Raw genomic sequence first — 17,306 nt, forward strand, 5'->3', positions numbered from 1 at the left:
GTGTAAAGGAGCTGATTCTGTCAGTTTCTCTTGAACCTCATGGTGTTTCTTGGTGTTTCCAGGCGTCTCTCAACAAGCTGATGGAAACTCTGGACCAATCAGAGCCGTACTTCGTCAAGTGTATCCGCTCCAACGCTGAGAAGGTACAGTAGGTGTGGCTGCAGACCCCGCCCCCCCGGAACCTGACTCCGCCCCTCGGGACTAGGCATGGGGCGATATACGATATTATCGTATATCGCGATAAAAAACGGCCGCGATAACGTTATCGTGGGGTACTGTAATTATCGCCAAATTTTTTTATTTTTTTTTGGTCACACAAGGCTACCAGCCAGGTAGAAGCCAGTGTTATTTTTTTCATGTATTTTATTAATATTATTTATTATTATTATTTATTTAATATTTTTTCAGAGAGTAGTACAATCCGTGTGCATTTGACTTAGTGTGGCACTTTATTTTCACTCAATCTTTGTGTTGGCCATGCAGCTTTTGTTTTGTATACTACAGAGCAGTGCCTTTATTTTATTATTTTTCCAGAGAGCCGTACTAAGTAGCAGGCAGCCAGCCACTGTTAAAGTTTCAGAGAGTAATACAATCAGTGTGCATTTGGCTCTACTTTGTCACTTTATTTCTATTTGTCACTTATTTCTTTCAACTCTCAGGGAAGTATCTTCTTACAAAAAAAGAAAGTTCAAATAAGTACCCGTACTATAGTTTACACTTTGTAATGCATAACATTTACAGTACACTATTTGTTCTCTACCTCAAGTGTCACTGTGTTGAGAATGATTTGAGAATAAATGTTCTGAAGGAACCAGTGGATCCACGGTTAGTGTTTTTCCTTGCATTTTAAGAATTTTATAAGCGACGCGCTAATATCGTGATAATATCGTAATCGTGATATTTTTGTCCACTAATATCGTGATATTAAATTTTCATATCGTCCCATGCCTACTCGGGACCTGACCCCGCCACCTTGGACCTCCTGACCCCGCCCCCGGGGCATGACTCCGCCCCTTAGGACCCCCTGACTCCGCCCCTGACCTGTGTCTCTGGCTCCGCCCTGTTGAACCGCATTTTGTAATAAACATCCAAAATGTAATAACTTTGTCATTTCATTTTGTAATAAAGCCGCATTTTGTAATAAACTGCTGCATGTTGCAATAAACTACCCCAACGCATTTTGTAATAAATTTTGCCGCATTATGTAATAGCTAAGTTATTACATTTTGAGAAGATTATTACAAAATGCACTTTTTTATTCTCTAGAAAATGTAATAACATTGTGCATTATGTAATAACAATTCTAAAGCATAGTTTATCTGTTTGTTATTGGCCTATGTAATTCCAAACTTCAAATAGGCAACTAAAGTTATATTTGGAGTTTTATGCATAGATTTATTGGGCTACATAGCTTTAAGGCAAATTGCATAAAAAACAACAAAAGTTACTCTCGTATAAACTCATTGTTAAACAAACAACAATAATAGGTATTATTACATAATGCACCATGTTATTACATTTCTTAGAAAATAAAAAATGTTGCAAGTGCATTTTATAATAATATTCTCAAAATGCAATAACTAAAAATGTATTGCAAAATGGGTCAGTTTATTACAAAATGCGTCTCAACACGCCGCCTCACCCGTGTCTCTGGCTCCGCCCCCTTACCTGTCTGACTCCGCCCCCTCCCTCCTCAGCTGCCGATGCGCTTCAGCGACGCGCTGGTTCTCCGCCAGCTCCGCTACACCGGGATGCTGGAGACGGTCCGGATCCGCCAGTCGGGATACCGAGTCAAGTTCACCTTCCAGGTGATTGGTTGCCGTCGCACGGCTCTGCGTCGCCATGGCGACGCCGCGGTGCCCCGACTCCTCCCCTCACACGTGTCTCTGTCCAATCGTCCTGCAGGAGTTTGTGCGGCAGTTCCAGGTGCTGCTGCCGCGAGGAACCGCCGCCTCCAGGGCCGGAGTCAGGGACTTCTTCAGGCTGGTTCACCTGCCGCCCGCCGGGTACCAGGTGGGAGGAACCAAGGTGGGTCTGGTGGGACCGGCTCCGGCTTTCCCTGCAGGTTCTTCTTCTGTGGTGTGTGACGCGCAGTGTTGGGACTAACGCGTTACTAGATAACGCGTTACAGTTACGCCGTTAGTTTTGGCGGTAACTAATACTCTAACCCAGGGGTCTGCAACCCAGAATGTTTTAGAGCCACATTGGACCAAAAACACAAAAAACAAATATGTCTGGAGCCACAAAAAATGAAAAGTCTTGTATGAGCCTTAGAATGAAGAAACACATGCTGCATATTTCTATATTAATTATAACTGAGGGAAGATTTTTTTTTTTCATTATGCACTTCGAGAACAAAGTCAAAATGTTGAGAAAAAAGTCGAAATGTCGAAATTAAAAAGGAAAGGAAAAAGGAAGAAAAAAAGAGAAAATAGGAAAAAAGAAAAGAAGAAAAAAAAAAAAAAGGAGAAGAAAAAAAAAGGTCAAACATTTTTGAAAAAGCTCCGGGGAGTTACTCCGTTATTTCTGCAGCTACAGTGAAGCTTTTTCTCCCCACACGCGGAGACCAGAGGAAAACGTGGTGGGTGTTTATTCAAGAACATGACGGTCATGAGCCAAGAGAAGGCGAGTTTCACAACGTGGATATTAGGGATGTTAAAAATTAATCGATTTTCGATTAATTGCCGTTATGAAATTACGCGATTAAAATTAACGATTACAATTAATCTATTTATTTATTTTTTTCGTTTAATTTCACCAGCTGGTATTACGCCCGGACCACCTTTAATGCGACACAAATCGCTGCGCCGCGCACATAAAGTAAGAAAGAGACGGCGGATATGTTTGGTTTTAGTAACATCATGCTCAGGCAATGAGTCTGCAATGGCCCAGACGGGAGACACATGTAGCTCAGTGCTTAACTTTTATTTTTAATCCACTCTATATTCTTCTGGTTGTTCTCCGATATGCTCCCCTAAAGCCTGATTTATGGTTCCGCCTTAAATCGACGCAGAGCCACCGCCGTAGCCTACGGCGGCGGCTCTGCGTCGTAACGCGGAACCATAAATCATCTTCACCCGGTACATACATAGGTTTCTCTAAACATCTGTCCCCGCTACAGTTTTAACTAAAAGAAAATGTGCTCCAATACAGCAGGTCTCATAATTGTATTTTGAACACTGCCAAAACTCTAACTTAAAACGTAACTAGAACTTACTGAACTTACTTGCTGCTACTACTAATAGCCTTGAAGTGCACTTCATATTATATTCCTTGTGGTACAAAAATGTCTTTTTGTTACTTTTGTATCAAATAAATATTTGATTAAGGAATACATTAACATGTCCTTTGTATTTTATATAAGCAAAAAAATTATGTTTGTATCTCAGATGGGGGAAAAACGCCGCTTATCAACTAATCGATGATCGATCGATAAGGTTATCAACTGTCAATTAATGAAATAATCGATAATTTGCATCCCTAGTGGAGATATTGTCATTACAGTAATCCCTGGTTTTTCGCGGAGGTTACGTTCCAAAAAGAACCCGTGATAAGTGAAATTCTTTTTACAATTATTATAGAAGGCTTCAAATTGCGGATATCAGCACGTATTTCCCTGCTCTTCTGAGCCGCTGCATCCCGACTCTGTAGCGTCTTTTTCTCCTAAAGCCGCGGTGCAGGAGTGTTTTTTCGAGAGAAGAAAATAATTATGGGTTGTTGTTGTCACTCTTTTTTCTTCTGGGCAAAAAGATTGTTATAAACCGACACCATGGATTATATCTGAGACTGTATTGAACGATTCATCAAAGGTGAAGCTCATTGGCCGTTCTCAGCATTTAGCTGATGTGAATGCAAATGAATTGAAACTGTCAAGTTTGTATTATTCTCTATACAGAACCTGCTGAAATGAAGGCTAGAGGGGCGTTAAATGGGAGCATTTAAAATAATGTTTTTTTTAAAGTAACATTCATAGTAACGCTTTACTTTTTGGTCTAAGAAACTGAGTTACTTTTTAATGAAGTAACTAGTAACGGTAACTAGTTACTATTTTTCACTGCTGACGTGTCTCCTGTGTCTCTTGTGTCACCTGTGTCTCCTGTGTCTCTTGTGTGTCCTGTGTCTCCTGTGTCTCCTGTATCACCTGTGTCTCCTGTGTCTCCTGTGTCACCTGTGTCTCCTGTGTCTCCTGTATCTCCTGTGTCTCCCGTGTCACCCGTGTCACCCGTGTCACCTGTGTCACCTGTGTCACCTGTGTCTCCTGTGTCTCCTGTATCACCTGTGTCTCCTGTGTCTCCCGTGTCACCCGTGTCACCTGTGTCACCTGTGTAACCTGTGTCACCTGTGTCTCTTGTGTGTCCTGTGTCTCCTGTGTCACCTGTGTCACCTGTGTAACCTGTGTCACCTGTGTCTCTTGTGTGTCCTGTGTCTCCTGTGTCTCCTGTGTCACCTGTGTCACCTTTGTCACCTGTCTCCCGTGTGTCCTGTGTCTCTTGTTTCCCCTGTGTCACCTGTGTCTCCTGTGTCACGTGTCTCCTGTGTCTCCTGTGTCTCCTGTATCACCTGTGTCTCCTGTGTCTCTTGTTTCTCCTGTGTCTCCTGTGTCTCCTGTGTCACGTGTCTCCTGTGTCTCCTGTGTCTCCTGTGTCACCTGTGTCACCTGTGTAACCTGTGTCACCTGTGTCTCTTGTGTGTCCTGTGTCTCCTGTGTCACCTGTGTCACCTTTGTCACCTGTCTCCCGTGTGTCCTGTGTCTCTTGTTTCCCCTGTGTCACCTGTGTCTCCTGTGTCACGTGTCTCCTGTGTCTCCTGTGTCTCCTGTATCACCTGTGTCTCCTGTGTCTCCTGTATCACCTGTGTCTCCTGTGTCTCTTGTTTCTCCTGTGTCTCCTGTGTCACCTGTATCTCCTGTGTCTCCTGTGTCACCTGTGTCTCCTGTGCTGCAGGTGTTCCTGCGAGAGGCGGAGCGTCAGCGCCTGCAGAGCCTCCTCCACCAGGAAGTTCTGCGGAGGATCGTCCTGCTGCAGCGACGCTTCAGGGCCGTCCTGGAGAGGAAGCACTTCCTCAGCATGAGGCTAGCAGCATGTAGCATCCAGGTGAGGGAGGAGCTAACTCTGACTAGAGGTTTACTGACACTAACTAGACAATTATTGACACTAACTAGACAATTACTGACACTAACTAGACAATTACTAAACACTAACTAGACAATTATTGACACTAACTAGACAATTAATGACACTAACTAGACAATTATTGACACTAACTAGACAATTAATGACACTAACTAGACAATTATTGACACTAACTAGACAATTAATGACACTAACTAGACAATTACCAAACACTAACTAGACAATTACTGACACTAACTAGACAATTACTGACACTAACTAGACAATTACTGACACTAACTAGACAATTACTGACACTAACTAGAGATTTACTGACACTAACTAGACAATTACTAACCACTAACTTGGTCCCCGTGTCTGCAGCGATGGTGGCGCCTGTGTCTCCTGAAGCCGTCCACCTCAGACGCCGGCGTGGCAGCGGCGGCGGTGCGCCTGCAGGCGGCCTGGAGGGCCTTCAGGGAGCGCAGGAAGTTCCTGCGGTGGCTGGCGGCGGCCCTGGTCCTGCAGAGGAGCTGGAGGAGGCGCTGCCGCCGCAGATCCAAGGCGGCTACCGCCATCCAGGCGGCCTGGAGCGGGTTCAGAGAGAGGAGGCGGTACCACCGGACCCTCGGGGCGGTGACCCGGCTGCAGGCCGCGGCCAGGGGACACCTGACCCGACTCAGGTGACTGAAGGAGGGGGACTCGAGTGATGAGGACGTTAGTTAAGTTGCTGCAAACGTCAGTTACATCTGCTAACCTCAGTTACGTCGCTGCTAACGTCAGTTACGTCTTTGCTAACGTCAGTTACGTCTCTGCAAATGTCAGTTACGTCGCTGCTAACGTCACTTACGTCTCTGCTAACGTCATTTACATCTCTGCAGACGTCACTTACGTCTCTGCTAACGTCAGTTACGTCTCTGCTAACGTCAGTTACGTCTCTGCTAACGTCAGTTACGTCTCTGCAAACGTCAGTTACGTCTCTGCTAACGTCAGTTACGTCTCTGCTAACGTCAGTTACGTCTCTGCAAACGTCAGTTACGTCTCTGCTAACGTCAGTTACGTCTCACTGTGTAGTGAGTCTCCATGTTTGCAGACAACTGTGTAGTGAGAGTCTCCACGTTTGCAGACGACTGTGTTGTGAGAGTCTCCATGTTTGCAGACAACTGTGTAGTGAGAGTCTCCACGTTTGCAGACGACTGTGTAGTGAGAGTCTCCACGTTTGCAGACGACTGTGTATTGAGAGTCTCCACGTTTTCAGACGACTGTGTAGTGAGAGTCTCCATGTTTGCAGACAACTGTGTAGTGAGAGTCTCCACGTTTGCAGACGACTGTGTAGTGAGAGTCTCCACGTTTGCAGACGACTGTGTAGTGAGAGTCTCCACGTTTGCAGACGACTGTGTATTGAGAGTCTCCACGTTTTCAGACGACTGTGTAGTGAGAGTCTCCACGTTTGCAGACGACTGTGTATTGAGAGTCTCCACGTTTTCAGACGACTGTGTAGTGAGAGTCTCCACGTTTGCAGACGACTGTGTATTGAGAGTCTCCACGTTTTCAGACGACTGTGTAGTGAGAGTCTCCATGTTTGCAGACAACTGTGTAGTGAGAGTCTCCACGTTTTCAGACGACTGTGTATTGAGGGTCTCCACGTTTTCAGACGACTGTGTAGTGAGAGTCTCCATGTTTGCAGACGACTGTGTAGTGAGAGTCTCCACGTTTTCAGAAACGTAATTCTTGCCATTTTAAGAATGTGATGTACCTTCTGTACTCTACTGCCCTTACTTTTTTTACAACTTGTGCTTCCTATTATTTTACCTTTTATTTGTTATTTATGTTTTAATTGTGTCTTGTCGCTTTCAATGTTGATGTAAAGCACTTTGAATTACCTTGTGTTGAATCTATAAATAAACTTGCCTTGCCACGTCTGTCTTCGTGTTACCAGTGGATGTTTTGTTTGCTCACCTTCCTATTTAATGTCGTTTCTAGGTTTGGAGAGCTGAAGGAGCAGCACCGGAGCCTCCACAGGGAACCGGCTGCAGAGCTGGATCCGGGGACCTGCGAGGACCTGGAACCACCGGAACAGGAAGTGAACTCTGAACCCTGTTCGGAGCCCGAGGTGGTCCTGCCAGATCCCTCCGAGGCGGCGGCGGGGGACGCAGAACGATGCGCCGGCGCAGACGAACCGAGCCATAAGAGCCGGTCGAAGCGGGAGAGCCGCCGGATGCGGGAGCTGGAGCAGGCCCAGTTCAGCCTGGACCTGCTCCGGGTCCGGACCTGCAGCGTGGGGGGTGCCCCCTCGGCGGGGCGGGCCCCCGACGGCGGCACCGGTCCGGGGGACGGGCAGCAGGGTCGGGGGTCTGCAGAGAACATGGAGACTGAAGGTCCTGAAGGTCCTGGAGGTCCTGGAGATTCTGAAGGTCCTGAAGGTCCTGAAGGTCCCGGAGGTTCTGAAGGTCCTGAAGGTCCTGGAGGTCCTGGAGGTCCTGAAGGTCCTGAAGGTCCTGGAGGTCCTGAAGGTCCTGAAGGTCCTGGAGGTCCTGAAGGTCCTGAAGGTCCTGAAGGTCCTGGAGGTCCTGAAGGTTCTGAAGGTCCTGTACCCGACGCTCCCCAGGAACTAAACCGATCCGTGGAGGTTCTCAGAGACTCCAACCACAACGAGAAGAGCGTGACGGAGCTGCAGGACCGGACGGAGGAGCCTCGGGCCACGTTTTATATTCCCTCTGACCAAAGTCCCCTTCACGAACCCAGGCCCGGGAGGAGGTTAGTTAGTTAGTTAGTTAGTTAGTTAGTTAGTTAGTTAGTTAGTTAGTTAGTTAGTTAGTTAGTTAGTTAGTTCATCTTTATTTCGGTTAATTATAAGCATAAAAATCAATAAGCAATATAATAAACACTTACAGGTTTTTCCCTGGTCAACATTGGGATTATTTTGACCGAAAAGGTCTGGGCTTGAAGCAGAAAGATTATCTTGCCCTTTTAACAGAATAGAATATACAAAAAGAACAAATGAAGAATCATGAAGCTACACAAAATAATAATAATAATAATAATAATAATAATAATAATAATAATAATAATAATAATAATAATAGTAATAATAATGATAATAATAATAATAATAATAATAATAATAATAATAATAATAATAATAATAATAATGATAATAATAGTAATAATAATAATAATAATAATAATAATAATAATAATAATAGTAATAATAATGATAATAATAATAATAATAATAGTAGTAATAGTAATAATAATAATAATGATGACTTGGATTTATATAGCGCCCTTCAAGGCACCCAGAGCGCTAGTAGTAATAATAATGATAATAATAGTAATAATAATAATAACTAGACACGGCAGGCTGCTGCACATTTCTGTACATTTTACAAGCAATAAAGGTGAAGGACTCAATACCGAGTCCAATGACACCACCCATGACTCTCTATGTCAAACCATTCAAAAGTGATTACAGAAAATAGGTAATAGGCTAACAGAACCGCTAACAGAACCACTAATGGGGCCGCTAACAGAACCGCTAACATAACCGCTAACGGGACCGCTAACAGCACCGCTAACGGAACCGCTAACAGAACCGCTAACGGGACCGCTAACAGGACCGCTAACAGAACCGCTAACGGAACCGCCTACAGAACCGCTAAACGGGACCGCTAACAGAACCGCTAACATAACCGCTAATGGGACCGCTAACAGAACCGCTAACGGAACCGCTAACGGGGCCGCTAACAGGACCGCTAATGGAACCGCTAACGGGACCACTAACAGAACCGTTAACGGGATCGCTAACCGAGCCGCTAACGGGACCGCTAACAACCGCTAACGGAACCGCTAACAAAACCACTAACGGGACCGCTAACGCGACTGCTAACGGGACCGCTAACAGAACCGCTAACAGAACCGCTAACGGGACCACTAACAGAACCGCTAACGGGATCGCTAACGGGACCGCTAATGGAACCGCTAACAAAACCGCTAACGCGACCCCTAACGGGACCGCTAACAGAACCGCTAACGGAACTGCTAATGGGACCGCTAACAGAACCGCTAACGGGATCGCTAACAGAACCGCTAACAGACAGGCTAACGGGACCGCTAACACCGATAACACTACCATCCCATAATAACACCTACCATGTGTGTGTGTGTGTGTGTGTGTGTGGGTGGGTGGGTTCAGGTCAGGTTCATTACTCAAGAGAGAATAAAAAGGTTCAGAAGCCTACTATATACAGAGGAGGGGATGAGTCATCAGAACAGAGAAGCTTCTAGAACTTTCAGAAGCCTACTATATACAGAGGGAGCGGGAATGACTCAGCAAAGAACCTTCTAGAAGCTAGATTTTCGGTTGTGACAAGCCTCAAATCACTCCACTTTGTGATCAAACCGTAGCTCTTAGCAGAAAAACAAAAACATCGTGAGAGACGGAGAACCCTGCAGATTCTGTCAATCTTATTTTTATTCAGATATTCCTTAAAATGTGTTAGTAACGGCAGTTTGAAAACAAAGTGAGATTTTTTTGAAGAAAACTTTTTTTTACATTGCAGTCAATGGAGACAGATGCAGGAATTTGCGTGGCTGTTAGCCCCCCCGTTTAAATTTTGTGCATACCCCGCCTGTCAAAGTCACATTATATGAATCCCAAAAATGATTTGTCCAGCTTTTACGGTTCGGCTGTGAGCTCGAGTTACAAATAAAAATTATGGTCATTTTTTGAATGTTTCTCTCACTCTCACTCTATTTGTTGTAACTGTTGTCTCAAACCTTGCTGTTCTCTGAGGAGGAGGGAGTCCGGGTCCCGCCGGCCCGTGGTGGTTCTGATCAGCATGCAGAAGGAGAGTCCTGTGGAAGAGGGGGAGCTGCTGGCGGCCCGACCCCTCCGACCCGTCCCTCCGGGGGGGGAAACCGGGTCCCAGGGGGCCCCCCTTGCTGCTCTGGATGTGCGACCTTTGGGAACTTCTACCCAGGAAAAGAGAGACATATCTGGGCTGGACGAGTCTTTGGCTCACGGTAGGCATGGACTAAAAAATGTATCACGATAATTTCTGGCATTTATCCTGATAACGATAAAAAAAATACCAATACAAAAAGTATCATCAACGGGAATTTATCTTTCTTCTTCTTTCTTCTTCCTTTCTTTCTGGCTCATTTCTTTCTTTCTTTCTGGCTCATTTCTTTCTTTCTTTCTTTCTTTCTTTCTTTCTTTCTTTCTTTCTTTCTTTCTTTCTTTCTTTCCATTTCCTTTTATTAATTGTTTTTACCGTGAGATGACAAATTCCTACCGTGGGGAATTTTTTTGACGGTTTATCATGAACGGTAAAATATCTCCCATTCCTAGCTCACGGAGGAACTGACCAGGACGTCCTCCGGCAGGAGTCCAGCGTTCCCACAGCGGTTCCCACAGTGGTTCCCACAGCGGTTCCCACAGCGGTTCCCACAGCGGTTCCCACAGCGGTTCCCACGGCGGTTCCCGGTGTCCGGGACTCCAGACGTCCCCAGGCCCAGCAGAAGAGCTCCACCCACACTGTGACCGTAAACATGGTGGAGAAACCGTCCAACAGCATCTTCTCACCGCCCCGGAGGAAGCTGCCCTTCTCCAAGTAGGTGAAGTCCTCAGCTGAAGGACATGAGTGCAGGTTTTATTTTTAGGGCCCGAGCACTGACAGGGCGAAGGCCCTATCGCAGGGGTCGACAACCCAAAATGTTGAAATAGCCATATTGGACCAAAAACACAAAAACCAAAAATGTCTGGAGCCGCAAAAAATGAAAAGTCTTGTATAAGCCTTAGAATGATGGCAAATGGCGAAAGGCGAAATGTCGAGAAAAAAGTTGAAATGTCGAGAAAAAAGTCCAAATTTCGAGAAAAAAGTTGAAAGTTGCAGGCCAAGTTGAGCTCCGGCCCAATCAGCAGCCTCAGGTTGGGGTTCAGGGTCGGGGAAAGGTTGAGAAGGGGCAGGGCCAGGGAGAGGAGTCTTGAGGGACGAATCTTCTCCCCCGCCCAAAAGGGGCTGTTACCCTGACCGGGCCGTTACCCTGCCCCTCTCACTCCCACACTGCAGGAGCCGGTGTTTTACATTCAGAGATGCTCTTCGCCACCGGCAGAGGATGCTGCACCATGTACAAAAGAGAAAAAAGGGAGGAGAAGGGGCGGCCAGCACAAAAAACTACAGGAGCGACTCTAACACACTAGAGTTTACACTACCTAGAGATTTACCAACACCAGCTAGAGGTTTACTAAACACTAACTATAGGCTTTACTAAACAGAAAGGTTTTAAGTTTAGTTTTAAAGGTGGAGGTGGTGTCAGCCTCCTTAACCCAGATTGGAAGTTGGTTCCATAGTAATGGTGCCTTGTACAACGCCCGCCCTCCAAATCTACATTTGGATACTCTAGGAACTACGAGTAAACCTGCACTCCGAGAAGGGAGAGCTCTGACAGGAACATAAGGCACTATCAGGTCTTGCAAATAATGTGGAGCTAAGCCAAGTCGAAAAAAGTCAAAATGTCGAGATTAAAAAGAAAAGAAAAAGGAAGAAAAAAAGAGAAAAAAAAGAAAAAAAATTAAAAAAAAGGTCAAACATTTTTGAAAAATCTCCAGGAGCCACTACGGCGGCTCTAGAGCCGCATGCAGCTCTAGAGCCGCGGGTTGCCGATCCCTGCCCTATGGTATCTGTAGGAATTGCTCTAATTTTTTTTGTTAGTTTTTTTCCGACGAAAGGAGGGCATGTTTGCCCGTAAACGTGCCCCAAAAGTCACCAAATATTGCACGCAAGCCAGTTTTTGAGATATTCAACTATGCTCATTTTGATGTGAAAAATGTGATATTTAATGGTTTGCATTAATGGGCGTGGCCTAACGGCTCAACAGCGCCCCCTAGAAAACTTTGTGCCTCAAGCCCCACGATACGGTTTGACGTACATGCATGAAAATCGGTACACACCTGTATCATGTCTCAACTTAAAGAAAAGAAACTTAAAACTTAAACGTGGTTGTTTTAGGTCGGACAAGGATCTGGTGAAACTTTTAAACGTGGTTGTTTTTCAGGTCAGATAAGGATCTGGTGAACCAGGAGAGATCGCTATCTCTGTCCCTGCACAGAGGAGAGACCAGACCTGCTGGATCCAGAACCAGAGCGGTGAGAACCAACCCTGAACACTTCAGAACCAAACCACACCTGATATCAACCAAAATGCTGCTCAAACTGAGTTTTTATTTAAACTAAATTATTAAGCTCCTAGAATTGGCAGCAATTCAATTCAATTCAATTTTATTTGTATAGCGTCTAATGCAACAAAAATTGTCTCCAGGATCTTTCCAGAGATCCAGAACATGAACATAAACATGAACATAAACCCCCGAGCAATTATTACATAAACAATGGCAGGTAAAAACTCCCCTAGTGGGAGAAAAACCTTAAGCCAAACAGTGGCAAGAAAAACTCCCCTTTAGGAGGGAAGAAACCCAAAAGGGGCCGTTACCCTGCCCCTCTCACTCCCACACTGCAGGATCCGGTGTTTTACATTCAGAGATGCTCTTCGCCACCGGCAGAGGATGCTGCACCATGGACAAAAGAGAGAAAAGGGAGGAGAAGGGGCGGCCAGCACAAGAAACTACAGGAGCGACTCTAACACACTAGAGTTTACACTACCTAGAGATTTACCAACACCAGCTAGAGGTTTACTAAACACTAACTATAGGCTTTACTAAACAGAAAGGTTTTAAGTTTAGTTTTAAAGGTGGAGGTGGTGTCAGCCTCCTTAACCCAGATTGGAAGTTGGTTCCATAGTAGTGGTGCCTGATAGCAGAACGCCCGCCCTCCAAATCTACATTTAGATACTCTAGGAACTACGAGTAAACCTGCACTCTGAGAGTGGAGAGCTCTGCCAGGAACATAAGGCACTATCAGGTCTTGCAAATAATGTGGAGCTAAGCCTTTTTGGGCTTTATACGCAAGTAATACAATTTTAAATTGGATTCTGAATTGTACGGGTAGCCAATGGAGCGACGCTAACACTGGAGAGACGTGGTCTCTCCTGCTGATTCCTGTCAGTACTCGTGCTGCTACATTTTGGATCAGCTGGAGCCTATTCAGCAAATTACTATAATAATTTATTATGATGACGCTGTCAACTGTATAATTGGTTTCACAATTCAGGTGAATTTGATTGAATGATATTTAATCGATCTCTGATTGGAAATGACTCATCAGAACCTTTAGACCACGCCCACAAGTTTGATTTCGTGGGGGTTGGGGGGGGGGGGGGGGGGGGGGGGTGACACCCACCCAGCTGATCTGTTTCCATGGTAACCTGGGAGCAGGTAGGATGGACCCGCCCCATAAAGAAAGCCCGAATGTCCCGGAGACGCTCCGACTTCCTGAGCCGCTGTAACGCCGAGGGCTCGGCCCAGTCCGACGACGACGACTACTACGTCCCCGCCCACTCCTGCACTCTGCCCCCCTCCCTGCCCCCCCCACGGCCTGAGGCCGGCTGTCACAGCGACTCTGAGATGGTAAAACCCCGATGGCTACGACGCTCCTGTCCACTTAGCTCCGCCCCCCCGCTCTTTCTGGGCGGGACTTACTGCATGGCAGGGGGCGGAGCCTAACGCCACTAAGGGGGCGGAGCCTAACGCCACTAACCCTGCTGACACCAACACGGATGTAGTAGTAATTAATTAATTAATTACTACTACATATTACTTTACTACTATTAATTACTTTAAATAAACTCTTTAATTCAACTCTTTAATTCAACTCTTTAATTAAACTCTTTAGTTAAACTCTTTAATTAAACTCTTTAATTAAATTATTTAATTAAACTCTTTAATTCAATCTTTAATTAAACTCTTTAATTCAACTCTTTAGTTAAACTCTTTAATTAAACTCTTTAATTCAACTCTTTAGTTAAACTCTTTAATTAAACTCTTTAGTTAAATTCTTTAGTTAAACTCTTTAATTCAATCTTTAATTCAATCTTTAATTAAACTCTTTAGTTAAACTCTTTAGTTAAACTCTTTAATTAAACTCTTTAGTTAAACTCTTTAGTTAAACTCTTTAATTAAACTCTTTAGTTAAACTCTTTAGTTAAACTCTTTAATTCAATCTTTAATTCAATCTTTAATTCAACTCTTTAGTTAAACTCTTTAGTTAAACTCTTTAATTAATCTCTTTAGTTAAACTCTTTAGTTAAACTCTTTAATTAAACTCTTTAGTTAAACTCTTTAATTAAACTCTTTATTTAACCTCGTAGTTAAACTCGTAGTTAACCTCCTGATTAAACTTGTAATTGACCTCGTAGTTAAACGTTTTTTGCAAACTTTGTTTTGGAATAAATCAGTTTTAAATAAGTTTTCACTTGTAAATAAACAACATTTTCTATAAAATTATGACTGTTTCTTGTAAATTTAGCTTTTTTTTGCTTTTTTTTATAAACGTTCGTAGTTTTATGATTTAAAATCACGCCTGTTGTGTAAATGCAAACTTTTATTCCCGTGTAAGTTTTGAGGTTTTATTTTGTAAGTCTGACTTGCCGTCGTCTCGGAAACGGCGTCTGTCGTTTTCCGCCGTCATGGTACCGTCACGGCCGCCGCCACGGCCGCCGTCATGGCCGCCGTCGCGGCCGCCGTCATGGCACTGTCATGGCCGCCGTCACGGCACCGTCATGGCCGCCGTCACGGCCGCCGTCACGGCACCGTCACGGCCGCCGTCATGGCCGTCGTCACGGCCGCCGTCATGGCCGCCGTCATGGCACCGTCACGGCCGCCGTCATGGCCGCCATCATGGCCGCCGTCATGGCGCCGTCATGGCACCGTCATGGCCGCCGTCATGGCCGCCGTCACGGCCCGCCGTCACGGCACCGTCATGGCCACCGTCACGGCCACCGTCATGGCCGCCGTGACGCTGCATGCTGCCTGAACCGTCGACCAGAACATGTTCTGACTAACTCCGGTCTCCCGTCTAGAGCAGGATCTTAACCCAGACCCGGGACCGGCCCGTGACCCGGGACCGGATCCCGAGACCAGCAGGTCTGACCTTTGACCCCCGGCTGTTTTCTGCCCTGCAGTCGTCCCAGAAGGAGCAGAAGAAGATCCAGAAGACCATGTCGTCCGGAGACCTGGGGAAGCTGGAGACGCTGGGGAAGAGCTCCGGTCCGGACGGAAGGTTCGGTCCAACAGACGCCACATTCACTCGCTTGATGTTTCCTATAGCGACGCACCGAAATAAAAATGTGTGGCCAAAACCGAACCCGAAAATAATAATCAACACTTGGCCGAATACCAAATAACATTACATACCGAACATGGTTCTTCGCAGTTTTTCCATTTATTTTGCCAATTTTTTCACTATCGCATAAATCAAATAAATGTGCTTTAGGCATGGCTTTCAAAGAAAACAATATTTTACAAAATTACAAGGTAGAAATATTTCTTGAACATGAACAACTGAACATTTTGAAGTATTCCAGCAGATATTGTACCAACAAGGCACACTTATAACTTAACTTAAATAAAAAAAGGCCATCTTTTGAGCTTACATTAACTATAACTGACTGCTGAAAAACTGTAACATAGGCCTTGAAAACCAAAAAAAGTGCATTTAGTGCATTAAAGTGCATTGTAAAAAAAAAAAAAAAAAAAATCACTGGGTTTGTATGTATATATTTATGTGTGTATGCGTATGTAGGCGTATATATGTATATATATATTAAATATAGCAATAATGCACATATATATGCCTTTGGTTTTTACCTACATGGTATCAATCATTAATATGTGTGCAGACAAGGTAAAAAAACTGAAAAACTGTAACATAGGCCTTAAAAACAAAAAAAATGCATTTAATGCATTAAAGTGCATTGTAAAAAACGTGCAAAAGAAGTGAATAAAACAAAATAAAGAAAAGGAAAATCAATCCCTTTCCCTTTACAAGTATTAATATGGGAAAGAGATTGCTTTTCTTTTTCTTTATTTTGTTTTATCCACTTCTTTTGCGTCATCTAAACACGCCGTTATTAATTGCTCGCCGAAAGTGTTTTTAGTTTTTTTTACTATTTTTGGCCGAACAATTTGGTTTACCGAACATTCGTGCGTCACTAGTTTTTACCTTTGACTGAGTTTGTGGGTTTTTTCCCAGCAGGAGAGGAAAGATGCGGTTTTGGAGTAAAACAAAACCCGGTGACAAGAAAGTGTGGAAAGAGAAGACAAGTGATGCTGAGGAGAAGCTCGGTAACGGTAACGGAGACCGCCATCTTTATCTGTTTATTACTTTATTAGTTTATTTGTAAGGATTAGCTCTGCCCTCAAACACAGCTAGTCTTACTGGGGTCCACATTAAAAAACAATACATTTAAAAGTTAATAACAAGACATGAAGAAAGAAAAATGAAATAACACAATACATTAAACTTTAACGTACATGTAAATCATTATCTTAAAGCAAAACAAACATACATGAAACATTCCAATATACAATAAACCTCATGTAGGCCGTGAGAATCTGATCAGAAATAAACCTCACCCTGTCCAGTAAGTATATATATATATATATATATATATATCTGTATAAGTGCATGTATGGAATCCTATACATGTGATATTCCAAGGTGTTTCTTCATTTGCTTTTTGAATATTGATTTCTTTCTTAATTTACTCATATAGTGGTAAATAATTCCATGATTTCATTGATCTGTATTCTACTGTATGCTTCAGAAAATTAGTGTTTGGCTTAGGAAGTGAAAACTATGGAAGAGTAGTTTTTTTTTTATTGTGCACTTGTGCAGAAAAAAGTTGAAATGTTGAGATTAATGTTGAAATACAATTTCAAGAAAGTCGAAATTTGGCCTTTTTTCTCAACATTTCAACTTTATTCAAGAAATTTCGACTTTTTTCTCGACATTTCGACTTTTTTTCTCGAAATTGTATTTCAACATTAATCTCGACATTTCGACTTTTTTCTCAACATTTCAACGAAATGTCGACATTTCGACTTTATTCACGAAATTTTGACTTTTTTCCCAACATTTCGTTGAAATGTTGAGAAAAAAGGCCAAATATTGACTTTCTTGAAATTGTATTTCAACATTATTCTCGACATTTCGACTTTTTTCTCAACATTTCGTTGAAATGTTGAGAAAAAAGGCCAAATTTTGACTTTCTTGAAATTGTATTTCAACATTATTCT

At 43.8% G+C, this 17,306-nt stretch overlaps 1 protein-coding gene across 5 annotated transcripts in view; it reads left to right on the forward strand.

Annotated features, from left to right (window-relative positions):
• LOC133443660 (unconventional myosin-IXAb-like) overlaps positions 1-17,306 on the forward strand; it is a 130,793-nt gene that overhangs the window by 82,250 nt on the left and 31,237 nt on the right. For 2 of the 5 annotated variants that reach the window (XM_061720767.1, XM_061720770.1), the window contains 12 exons: positions 63-143; positions 1,698-1,808; positions 1,906-2,028; positions 4,944-5,093; positions 5,496-5,794; positions 7,095-7,868; positions 9,907-10,136; positions 10,465-10,726; positions 12,171-12,261; positions 13,446-13,637; positions 15,191-15,288; positions 16,264-16,358. In XM_061720767.1, the coding sequence (XP_061576751.1) occupies positions 63-143; positions 1,698-1,808; positions 1,906-2,028; positions 4,944-5,093; positions 5,496-5,794; positions 7,095-7,868; positions 9,907-10,136; positions 10,465-10,726; positions 12,171-12,261; positions 13,446-13,637; positions 15,191-15,288; positions 16,264-16,358 (2,506 nt within the window). The remainder of the gene's footprint in view (positions 1-62; positions 144-1,697; positions 1,809-1,905; positions 2,029-4,943; positions 5,094-5,495; positions 5,795-7,094; positions 7,869-9,906; positions 10,137-10,464; positions 10,727-12,170; positions 12,262-13,445; positions 13,638-15,190; positions 15,289-16,263; positions 16,359-17,306) is intronic. The other 3 variants (XM_061720769.1, XM_061720768.1, XM_061720771.1) reach the window with 3 other exon arrangements.

The sequence above is a fragment of the Cololabis saira genome, chromosome 5 (assembly GCF_033807715.1).
Source record: "Cololabis saira isolate AMF1-May2022 chromosome 5, fColSai1.1, whole genome shotgun sequence".
In the NCBI taxonomy this organism is placed as follows: domain Eukaryota; kingdom Metazoa; phylum Chordata; class Actinopteri; order Beloniformes; family Belonidae; genus Cololabis; species Cololabis saira.